This window comes from Trachypithecus francoisi, unplaced genomic scaffold (genome assembly GCF_009764315.1).
Source record: "Trachypithecus francoisi isolate TF-2019V2 unplaced genomic scaffold, Tfra_2.0 Lachesis_group14, whole genome shotgun sequence".
In the NCBI taxonomy this organism is placed as follows: Eukaryota; Metazoa; Chordata; class Mammalia; order Primates; family Cercopithecidae; genus Trachypithecus; species Trachypithecus francoisi.
In genome coordinates, this window is record NW_022681459.1 from 43,550,549 (window position 1) to 43,562,556 (window position 12,008).

The following is a 12,008-nucleotide window of genomic DNA, read 5'->3' on the forward strand; positions in this document are numbered from 1 at the left end:
TTCTCCCATTCTGGCCACAGGGAGAGTGCAATTCTTCCCAAGCTGATCTTAGGTGATGGTGCCCCTAGTGGTGAGTGTTCCAACTGCAGCAGGGAGCAATCCCTGGTCCCGTGGAATTTAGGGCTCCATTGTCACCTGCTCAGTGGGGCCTCCCTCAACCACTCTGTTTCATAATAAAATCCCCACCTGTCTGGGCCCTCCCTGTCTCCCCTGCCTACTTTGTTTTCCTCCAGAACTTTCCAACATACTCTATTTATTATTTGCTTATTTTATTGCCTGCCTCCTAAGCTCCACCAGGGCAAAGCTTTTGCCTGTCTTGTTCACTTAGAAGTGTCTAGCACAGTTACCTGGCCCACAGTAGATGTTCAATAAATATCTGTTGACCTGAGTTGCATGCAGGTCAACCATGCCTTCCTGCCCGTTGCAATTGCACCGAACACCATGGAGTCCTTTATCTTGGAGGAAAAGCTCCAGGTTTTTAAGGACCAGCACAGGTCAACTTCCCAGGCTTCGTGCTTGGCAGAAAAAGGAAAAATGTGGGTTTTGAAAAATGATTCCCTAGAGTGAGGTTTAGGCACCCTACCACCTTCCTAAAGTACCCCAGTTAACTTAGGGGTGAAGCCAAGGAGAGGAACAAATGGATCAATCACTTTGGCCCTCAGGTCAGAATGCTGGCTGCCACTCACTTCTTAAACGAACTAGGATGAAACCCCCTCCGGGTTTGGCTTTGTCGATGACATAAGGATCATAGGGTTAGAAAGAGGGTCGATAAGATCATGTGAGCAAAACCCAAAGCCCTTAGCGCAGTGCCTGGCACATAGTAGGTGCACAATATATGATTATTTTTGCTGCCAAGCAGCCATTTCCCATTCTCCTGGGGGACTTGCTGGAGATTGTGGAGCAGGGGTTGTGATTGAGACACCTCTCCCTGAGCCAAGGGGCAGGCTCGTGTCCCAGGTCAGAACAATCAGGTGCTCCCTCCGTAGGATGAAAACCTTAAACGAACGGCATTCTCTTTACCAGAGCAGCAGTGCCCTAACCACACTGTCCTTGCCGGGCAAATCTTCCCAAGAGATCCCTTTTCTGGCCTTCCAGAGCTGCCTTGATTTCATCCCATTTCCCAGTTATCCAGTCTCCCATGGGCTCTGGGATCACACATTATCTTTCCAGTTTATTTTCTTTTGCCTAAGGAAGCCAAAGTCAGCTTCTGTGGCTTGCGATCAGAGACCCCTGACACTGACCAATGGGAAAAAGGGGGCTCTGGATCTACTACTGCAGGGAGAGGCACTCTAAGCTGTCCCCTAGTCCTTCTGAAGGAAGGCCTGAATACTGGGGGACCCTAAAAGGCATTGTAAATACTTAACGTCACCATCAAAGTCATACAGGATCTTGGTCCTGCACCTCTCGGGCCAACATCCCACCACTGTCCCCGTTGTTCACACCACTCCAGCCCCACAGGCATCTGCCATTTGTCACTGTTTAACTGGACACACTCCCTCCTCAGGGCCTTTGCATTTGCATTCCCTTGACTCAACTGCTCTTCCTCCAGAAATCCCCATGGCCTACTCCTTTTCCTCTGTGCTCAAATGTCACCTGCTCAGTGCGGCCTCCCTCAACCACCTTACTTCAGAATATGATCCCCAGGGGTCTGGGCCCTCCCTATCTCTTTGCCTACTTAATTTTTCTCCAGAACTTTCCAGCATGGTCTGTCCTTTGCTTATGTATTTTGTTGTCTGCCTCTTAAACTCCATGAGGGTAGAGCTCTTTGTCTGTCTTGCTCACTTAGAAATCTCTAGCACAGTCACTTGGCGCAGAGTAGGTGCTCAATAAATATTGACCTGACTTGCATTCTGGGTGGATACAGTTAGGGACTTGGGATGACCAGGGGCTCTTGATGGAACAAGCCTTTTCCCACAGAGCCCACTGCCTGCTCAGCCCCAGAGATCTTGGCTGACAAGTGCCTCCTGTTGGGGCCAGACTCCTGAGAAAACCCCACTCTTCCAGCGAACTGCATGTCCGGGAGGGCGCCACTTAAGTCCCGGCCTCTCCTGGATGGAGAACCAGTGTATCTTGGAAGACTCTTTTTTTTTTTTTGGAGATGGAGTTTCACTCTTGTTGCTCAGGTTGGAGTGCCATGGCGCAATCTTGGCTCACTGCCACCTCCGCCTCCAGGGTTCAAGCAATTCTCATGCCTCAGCCTCCTGAGTAGCTGGGATTACAGGAGCATGCCACCATGCCTGGCTAATTTTTGTATTTGAATTTTTTATTTTTTGAGACGGAGTCTCACTCTGTCGCTCAGGCTGGAGTGCAATGGCGCCATGTTGGATCGCTGTAACCTCTGCTTCCCAGGTTCAAGTGATTCTCCTGCCTTAGCCTCCCCAGTAGCTGGGTTTACAGGCACCCCGCCATCATGTACGGCTACTTTTTGTATTTTTGTAGAAACGGGGTTTCACCATGTTGGCCAGGTTGGTCTCCAACTCCTGACCTCAGGTGATCCGCCCACCTCGGCCTCCCAAAGTACTGGGATTACAGGCATGAGCCACATGCCCAGCCTAATTTTTGTATTTTTGGTAGAGATGGGGTTTCATTATGTTGGCCAGGCTGGCCTGGAACTCCTGACCTCAAGTGATCCGCCCGCCTCGGCCTCCCGAAGTGTTGGGATTACAGCCACCGCGCCCGGCTGAAAGACTCTCAATAATAATAAATAATAATAACAGTAACAATGGCAAGCATTTATGCTCGCTGGCCTTTCCCCTTGGGTCTGTATTAAGGGCTTCACATCCAATATCCCACTTAAGTCTCAGATCGTTTTGAGACCCATGATATCCATTTTATACCACATTATACCCATTTTAAAGATGAGAAAACTGAGGCTTGGAGAATGTCCGTAGTATTCCCACCATTTCCTGCGACTTCCTGGAGCCTGGCCCACAGAGGAGGGTTCAGGAAGGACGCTTTCCTTCCTCGCCCCAGGGAACAGGGAGGGACATGAGCGCTGGCGTTGAAAGTGGGGGAGTCTGAGAGGCTTGGGCGCTGGGTGCGCGGGAGCGAGCGTGCGTGCTTGGCGCGAAGGCTCCTGGCGCAGCCGACCCGACCGCCCAGCCGCGCAGTGGCTCTCCGAAGGGGTGGGGCGGCCGCCTCGGGTCCTGACGTCGGGCGCCCTCCGGCCGTCACTCAGCGCTCGGCCCCGCCCCGCCGCGGCTGCAGCAGCAGCGCCGAGGCCCGAGGAACCACCGCCGCCACCACCGCCGCCACCGCCACCGCCACCGCCTCCCGGGACTCGGAACCCAGCGCTAGGAGCCATGGCCTCGGTCCTCGCGGGTAAGGGGCTGCGGGACACGGTGGCGGCGGGCGGGCAGCGCCCGGCCCCCGCACCCACCTTTGGCTGACAGAGGCGGAGACCCGACAGAGGCTTCTACGCACCGTCAAGAAGGAGGTGGGTGCCGGGGTGGGGGCGCTGGGCAGGATTCCCCAAGGCAGAGGGCAGCACAGCCAAACGGGAAAAGAGCCTCCGTGGAAGGGTGGCCTCTGGCGGTGGGGGGCGGCCAGACCAGGTGTGGGACTCACCTGGGTAGGCATTGACCTCCCGCAGGGCAGGAGGCGCAGCGAGGGAGTTTGGGGGTCGGCATAGGCATGGGGAGGCCTTTGGCCCATTTGAGGCTTTGTGCGGGGGCGGATGCAGCGTGAGGCCCCTCCAGGTGTAGGGCCCACCTGGATGTGTCCCAGTAGAACCTCCGGTTGTGGAGGAGCAAGCAGGTGGGTGCTGTTCAGGAAGGGGATCTTCCAAGAGAGACAAGCTGCTGGGGGGACCCCCCACAGGGGGTGCTGGGGGAGGGGCCCTGATGGGGCTGCCGAAGGTGGGGCACCCTTCGGGAAAAGGTAGAGGGAAAATAAAGCCTCCCTCCCCAGCCCCCAAATTCTCAGTCCTTGGAGCCACCTCCAGGAGCCAGGGGACTCCTTCCCTGAGAGTCCCGGGTCAGTGAGCTGCTCACCTGTCAGTAGGGGTCCCTTCACCCCCCACCCCACACACTCAGAGGGTGAGAATTAGAGAGGTTCTGCCATTTCTCTGCCCCTCCACTCTCCCTGGGGTCAGCACAGGGGCCCAGTCTAATCTTTAAGGGCTCATGACCAAAGACCTCCCAGAACCCCGTAGACAGGGAGAATTTGTAGTCCTTGGGGCCTGGGGTAGCATTTCCATGCCTGGACTCTGTGCTCTGGTGTGTACGCCTGCGTGTGTGAGGACCTGTGGCTATGAGTATGTGCATATGAGAATGTCTGTGTGTCTGTCTGGAGATACCTAAGTGTATCTCTTTGCATTGTGTGTACACATATCTATGTGTGTCTGTGTATCTGTTTTTGTGAGAGTGGGTCTATGTGTGTGTATTGTGTGGTGCATGAGTCTGTGTGAATGAGTGATGCTGTGACTGTGCGTGTGTATCTTGAGTGGGTGTGTGGCATGTGATGTATGAGTCTGTGTGAATAACTAGGGCTGTGACGCCGTGTGTGTGCGTGTGTCTGTGTGTTGCCCTCCCCATTCTTCAGCCTCAGACCCCATTGCTGCTGTGTCTTTGTCACTTTTTAACCTTATGAGCACTTAGCCCAAGGCCTTGCATGGCAGCAGACCTTGTGGGCTGGCCTGGTTTCTGGGCCTGGCTTTCAGTGCGTGTGTGTGTGCGCGCGCGTGTGCATGTGTATGTGTGTTGGGGGTGTCGGCTGAGGTGGCAGCATCAAGCATCACTGATGACCCCTCCTTCCCTGCACAGTGGCAGACAGCCACCAAGGGCAGCCTGGAGGCTTGGACCTGTTGCTGCCCCTCCCTCCTCGGGGAGCATGAGTATGTGTCTGTGTGTGTGTGTGTGTCTGTGTGTGGCATGTCCTATTTTGTTTAAAGAATGAGCTCCAGGGCTGGTTGGCACATTCTAGCATTTTCGAATGAGACATGCAAAATACATTGGATCCCTCAGAAAGGTCCAGAAGTTTTCAGCTCAGCCTTTGTATAGACTCCTATGGGTACTCCAAGGGAGGTCTGTCTAGAACCTCTTTTTTTTTTTTTCCTGAGACAGCATCTCGCTCTGTGGCCCAGGATGGAGTGCAGTGGTGCAGTCTCCGCTTACTGCAAACTCTGCCTCCCGGGTTCACGCCATTCTTCTGCCTCAGCCTCCCGAGTAGCTGGGACTACAGGCGCCCACCACCACGCCTGGCTAATTTTACTTTTTTTTTTTTTTTTTAGTGGAGACTGGGTTTCACTGTGTTAGCCAGGATGGTCTCGATTTCCTGACCTCGTGATCCGCCCGCCTTGGCCTCCCAAAGTGCTGGGATTACAGGCGTGAGCCACTGTGTCTGGCTTAGAACCTCTTTTCAACAGAACTCAGACCAACATTCTTGTGACTATTTCAGGGAAGGGGCATGTACCTTACAAAGCACCTGCTGTCTTTTTGTTCATGGTTTAACCAGACTTACATGTAATATGTGCCCCCAAGATGTTTTTGCCTGAGGTAGCTTTGTTTTTAAGGCAATATTTGGTTGAATTGGGGAAGGGGCTGCAGGCAGAAGAGAACACCAGTAAAACATCTAGGGAAGGCTCTGGCTGAGGCCCAGGTCCAAGCTCAGCTACCATCTTCTCCAGTTTACTGCACAGGTCCCTTCTCCTCTCTAGGACTCAGTTTCTCCATCTGCAGAAGGATGCATTAGTACCAGTGTCCTTTAAGGTCCGATCCGTGTCAGTCTAGTTTGGGTCTTGGGCTCAGAGACGGGGAATAACTTGCCCAAGAGCACCCAGCCAAGATGGGGCTGAGTTGGGACTTACCCCCCAGGTCTTTTTGATGTCAGAGCCACACTCTTACCCTCCCATCCCACAAACATGCTCATCCAAATCTACACGGTACCACACCTGGACAGAATGTGTGGGTAGTACAGTTTCTACGGTACGGATGAGAACACTGTGGCCCAGAGACAATAAATGGCATTTCAAGGACACAAAACCAGTGTGGGGGAACAGGTTCCGGTCTTCTGTCTTTGAGTTCCTATTTAGCATAGGTACCCTAAGAACATGACAACTCGGTTCCCCCCAAAGCATGTCTCTCCTGTCCTTTCCTTCCTTTGCTTACCCCTTTGCAGGGGCATCTCTCTCAGTGTCAGAGAACCAGTCTCCAGTGGAATAGAAGGGAAAGCTCTTTGCCTAGAAATCTGAGAGTCAAATCAGGTCCTCCTCCCCACTCTTTGGGTTCAGAGGAGCCACATCTCTGCCTGTCACAGCCTCACCCAGAGACTGCATTGTGTGTACACGTATCTACATGTGTCTTGTGTGTATATCTGTCTTCTGTGTGTATATCTGTTTTTCCAGCCTTCTTTCTAGAAGGGGTGCCTTAATAATTGACATCTCTGGGCAGCTCTGCAAGGTTTGCCAGAGCCACTGCAGCCACCAAGGGGCCGACAAAGGCTGGGAGCTGGAAACTGTCCAGTGCAGACCTGGAGAACCAGTAGGACCCAGCACCCATTAGGCAGGTCAAGAAGGAACTTCGGGCTCAACTAGAGCTGGATTCCAATTCCAGATGCGTTTATTTACTAAGGGCTGTGTGTCAGACCCTGGGCTAGGTTCTGTGGATATAGCAAGGACAGGCCCCTTGTAGATAGGCCCTGTCCCTGTCCTCCTGGGGCTGACCTTGCTTGCAGTGGAGGATACACACTCCCACAGATACTTTATCACAATTACAAGGATAATGACAGGCTCTGCACAGAGATGTGAAGGAGAGGCACCCGGGGCTGCAAGAATCCAAAACGGACAACGGACCATGTGCAGGGGCCCAGGATGTGATGTTTGAGAAGACAGGTGTAAGATGAGTAGGACTTTCCGTTGAAGATGGGGAGGGGGGGGTTGAGAGACACTAAGAAAAACCATTCCTGGCAGAGGGTTTTGTACATGCAGAAGCTTTGTGGCTGCAGGGAACACTGAATTTGAAGGAACCGAAGTGACCAGAGCAGACAGAAAGGAGAAAGGTGCAGATGCAGAGAAGGCAGAACATAGGGTCTTATCGCAAAAGCAAGGGGGAAAGGAATGGGGAGGACATGGAGAACAGGGAAAGAAGGTGATGGAGCTGAAATTGATGGCCTGCTCACTGGACGATCTGGGACAAGATCTGTCTTTACCTTTATCAGTGTGTGGGTTTCCGTTTATTCATAATGGGGATGAAAATGATTCAGCTGGCAGGATAAACCCTGCGAGAACACCCATCACGTTAGCCTGAGCTGCTCCAGGGTAAGCATCCTTTTTTTTTTCCTCTGTCCTCAGTGCCACCAAGAGAAAGCTGGAAACAAGGTGGCCTCAGCTGCAAACAGGGTGGCCTCTGCATGATTTCCTCCAGTTAAATCTCACCAGCTCTGTCTTGGCTCCTTCCTGACTTCCTTTACCCTCCCTGCCAACCCTTAATTTTGTTTTGGTTCCCGAAGTGAGCAGGGACTGGCTTCCCGTTGCCATGACAACTGCCATTAAAGGAGCCAGCCATGTGATGCCAGTTGATAATGGAAGCAAAGTGACTAACTGCCTTGTTTTCCTGCCTCTGGGCTGGGGCTAGAAAGCCTCTTAATTGGAGGGGAGAATGCAGGGGCTGGTGGCAGGCAGATGAGACCCCAGGAAGGAGACAGGGAGATGAGGCAGGTCTTGGAGGGGAAGCTACATTTAGCTCTGCAGACTGGAGCTGGTGGAAGGGCTGTAATTATGGAGCCCTCATCACAGCTGCTGAACAGAGCCTGTTTGGAGAACTGAGTCTTCCAGCCTCTGGGTTAGGGGCGATGAGATGGGAGAGGAAGGCAGGACTTGCTAAGAAGGTTGGAGGAAAGCGAGAGAAGCAATTGATGTTACCATGGGAACTCCGCAGTTTTACTGGAACCCAGTGGTTCTTAATGAAGGGGAGCAGTTTTCTCTCCGTCCCTAGGTTGGGTTCCTAGATAAATACCAGGTCGTCCAGTTAAATCTGACTTTCAGATAAACAGTGAGTAAGTTTTCAGTATGAGTGTGTATTGCTAAATCTGGCAACCCTACTCCAGGGGACATTTGGCAATGTCTGGAAACATTTTTGGTTGTCACAGTTGGGGGTGCTACCGGCATCTAGTGGGAAGAGGCCAGGGATGCTACTCACATTCCTGCAGTACACAAGACACCCCCTCAGCCCACCACCACTAGCAGCACAAAGAAGTGGCCAGCCCAGAATGACAACGCTGTTAGGGCAAGAAAACTTGCTCCCTGCTGACCCTACCCATCCTGCACCACCACGCCCTTCCCTTCTCTAGGCCGGTCTGATACGAATGTCCTATTCTTGAACAACTCATTCTCACTGCTTTTAGATTGTCTTGGATGCATACTTGGAGTCCAAAGCTGGGGCAGGGGTGGGCAGGGGCAGTGAACGAAGTCTTGGCTCCCTAGCCATGTCATTTTGGGAAAACGTCCTCAGAATGCCTCAGTTTCTCACCTGTAAAATGGACTTAGGCCATAGGAGAGAGAATGGACTATATAATAACACTAGTAATTCCTGACCGGGCACGGTGGCTCATGCTTGCAATCCCAGCACTTTGAGAGGCCAAGATGGGATGATCACTTTGGGCTTGGAATTTGGGACCAGCCTGGGCAACATAGCAAGATCCACATCTCTACAGAAAATAAAAATAGCCGAGCATTGTAGTGCATGCCTGTAGTCGCAGCTATTTGAGAGGCTGAGGCAGGAGGATCCCTTGAGCCCAGGAAGTTGAGGCTGCAGTGAGGTGTGATCACATCACTGCACCCCAGCCAAGGCAACAGGAAGACCCTGTCTCAAAAAAAAAAGAAAAAAAAATTATGACTGGGTGTGGTGGCTCACGCTTGTAACAGCACTTTGGGAGGCCAAGCCAAGTGGATCACTTGAGATCAGGAGTTTAAGACCAGCCTGGCCAACATGGTGAAACCTCACCTCTACTAAAAATACAAAAATTAGCCGGGTGTGGTAGCATGCGCCTGTAATCCCAGCTACTCAGGATACTGAGGCTGGAGAATCACTTGAACCCAGGAGGTGGAGTGTGGTTGCAGGGAGCTGAGATGGCGTAAATGCACCTCCAGCCTGGGCGACAGAGCGAGACTCTGTCTCAAAAAAAAAAAAAAAAAAAAAAAATACGCATTCCTAATTTCCTAGCTGTTTGCTGGGGGCTTCCGGCTTCCTCTGTGCTGGGCACTGTGCCGTGAACTTTCTGAGCATTATCCCCTTCACTCCTCATAAAGGAGAGAATCATCATCTCTTTCCATGATCGATGAACTGGAGGCAGAGAGGTGCTATGCAGCTCGCTTTGAGGTCCCACAGTCAGTCCGTAGGGAAGTCAGGGTTCAAACCTCACATTGCCGAGATCTGGAGAGGTGGCCTCATGACCTTGGCTTACAGTGAGCAGTGGTGGGGAGCTATGAGCTTCAGAAAAGTCCCTGAAAGCACAGCTTGGCTTCAGGCAAATGCTGGGGAAGGAAATGGGACAGGAAAGGTCCATTAGTTCCAGCTTGTGCAGGGCTGTACGTGCCAGGCTGTGACATTTGACATTTGAACTTCCCACAATGGATAATGGGGAGCTATAGAAGATTTATGAGCAAGGGAGGACTTTGCTTAGGATTGTACTTCAGGAAGTTTCATCTAATAGCACGGACCAGGATAGACAGTTTCTGCCAGCTCTTAGAAGAAAACTTTCTCCCTCCCTCTGTTATTTTCTTTCTCCCCCACTTCCTTCCCTCCCTGCCTCCCTCCCTCCCTGCCTCCCTCCTTCCCTGCCTCCCTCCTTCCTTCTTTCTTCCTTACACAAATATTAGTCGAGCATCCACTATGTGCCAGGCCCTGTTCTAGAAGCTGCAGACTGAGAAGTGAGGAAAGCAAAGTCGCTGCTCATATGCCCTCATTCAGTGTACAGTATAGTGGCAGAAGAGCATATAGAGAAAACGATAAATATATATTAAAGGTAACAAGGGCTCCAAGGAAAATAACAGCTGGAGAGGGATGGGAAAGGCCAGAGGAGGTGGTCAGGGATGGCCTCACTGATGGGATGGCGTTTGAGCGAGACCTGAAGGAAGGAAGGGGAGCAGTGTCGACATCTGCAGGAAATGTGTGCCTGGCAGAGGGAACAGCTTATGCAGAGGCTGTGAGTTGGGAACAGACCAGCTGGGAGGCCAGTGAGGCTTGGAGTGAAGAAAACAAGAGTAGAGATGAGGTTTGAGAGAGCAGGAGGCTGATTGTTCAAGACCTTGTCCGTTGAAGGCTTTGGCTTTGACTCTGGGTGAGATAGGAGCCATGGGAATATTTTGAGCAGGAAAGGAACAGGCAAGGTTTGGGGACAAGTCGAGAGAAAGCAAAGACACCAGATCATCAGATAAGACAGGAAATGTCTGCCTTTGCTGAGCTTTCCATTCTTGGGCTGGAATCACAGCCCCCCACCCACTACTCGCCCCACTGTGCCAAGGAGAGACTCCAAAAATGCGTGTGCTTGAATGAATGCAGGAATGCCAGGTGGGCTATTTTGGGGTTCTCTGATGCTGGCAGGATTGACTCACATCAGCTTGCGTATGTCGTGTTTGCTGGCTTAAGAGGGCAGAAACGCTCTTCATGAATAATGCAGCCATATCCACCTGAAGCGTTTTGATGCTTTTTCAGGTCTGGCAACCTGGCTTCTGGGAGCTTTTGCTAGTGATGAGCATCTGTGGCAGCTTAGGCACCTTGGTTCGACGTGGTGAGGCTGGCAGGAGGGCCCCTGGCTTGCTTGGCCGTGTCGCTTGTACCATATGGCTGGGCCTCCCCCAGCCACCTCATGAGGTGCTCCAGGAGCTGGTGGTAGCATTTGTTGCTGGCTGGCTGGTAGGAAAGGGCATTTTGGTCACCCTTAAGGGCCCCCAGTTGCTGTCTGCAGAGCCCAGGATGGGAAGTGAAGAGACCTCCTGTCCTTGTTCCAGTTCTGACCCCAACAATGAGTGTGGCTTCTCACAGGTCCCTTCTCAAGATCTCATTTTCCTGCTTTCTAAGTGGACGAGGTTGGACAGCTCCAGGATTCCAAGAACCTCAACTCATCTAATTTGGCCAGCGTCACTCCCTGAGAGCCAAATCTTTGTTTTTTCCATTCTGAATTTGCCAAGTATTTATTTAAGACTAATTAAAACTAAGTAGCTGGTAAGACTTTTGGAGTGCCTTCGGTTCACTCAAGGAAAACCAGGGCTTAACTAACACCATTCTAATGGGATAAAGATTTAAAAAACAAACAAACAAAAAACCACACACACAAAACTAGCATATACTGAGCATTTTATATCGATGACTTCATTTAATTATTGATCCCCCACAAAATAGATAACACCCCCTCTTTTATGGATGAGGAACTCAAGGCACAGAGATGACAAGGAATTCGCCCTAAGGTCACAGAGATTGTCATTGGTACAGCAAGGGGTCTGGCTGCACCGTCCTCCTCTGTATCACTCTGAAGCTAAAACCAGCAAAACCCACACAGGGTTCCAAGCTCCACTGAGAGCGTGGGGTCAGGGAGAAGGCCACATTTTGGAACCAGACTGCCCTATGTTCAAATTGTGGCCCTGCCATTTAGTAGCTGCATGAACCTCTTTGACATTCATTTCCTCGTGTGTCAAACAGCAAGGGCCTCAGCTACCACTATGCTGTCACTGTCAGGCAGTTGGCAGTATTTATGGAGGGGCCAGGCACACCGCATGGTTATGGAGGGGCCAGGCACACCGCATGGCTCACCCTTTTGGGAGTAAGATGGACTCAGTCCCAGAAGGACACTTTGCTGCCCTTTCTGGTCGCATCTGAACTTACAGATGCCCTCAGCGCAGGATCTTGCTGTCTCTAGGTAAGCCCGGACGTGGGGGTGCTGCAGCCCCCAGGGCAGTGCTATGCAATGAGTCAGAAGAGATCTCTCTTGCGATCCAAAAGGACAAGACCTCTAGCGGGCTGAGTCTTGGCTGGCTGCATCACCATCCTGGGGAGGGCAGCTGGGTCTTCCCTCTG

General features: G+C 51.9%; 1 protein-coding gene across 3 annotated transcripts in view; it reads left to right on the top strand.

Annotated features, from left to right (window-relative positions):
- The first annotated feature begins 3,178 nt into the window (after nt 1–3,178).
- SGSM1 (small G protein signaling modulator 1) overlaps nt 3,179–12,008 on the top strand; it is a 124,871-nt gene continuing 116,041 nt past the window's right edge. For 2 of the 3 annotated variants that reach the window (XM_033233041.1, XM_033233042.1), the window contains exons 1-2: nt 3,179–3,321; nt 3,393–3,436. In XM_033233041.1, the coding sequence (XP_033088932.1) occupies nt 3,303–3,321; nt 3,393–3,436 (63 nt within the window). In that variant the 5' untranslated portion in view covers nt 3,179–3,302. The remainder of the gene's footprint in view (nt 3,322–3,392; nt 3,437–12,008) is intronic. The other variant, XR_004442343.1, reaches the window with a different exon arrangement.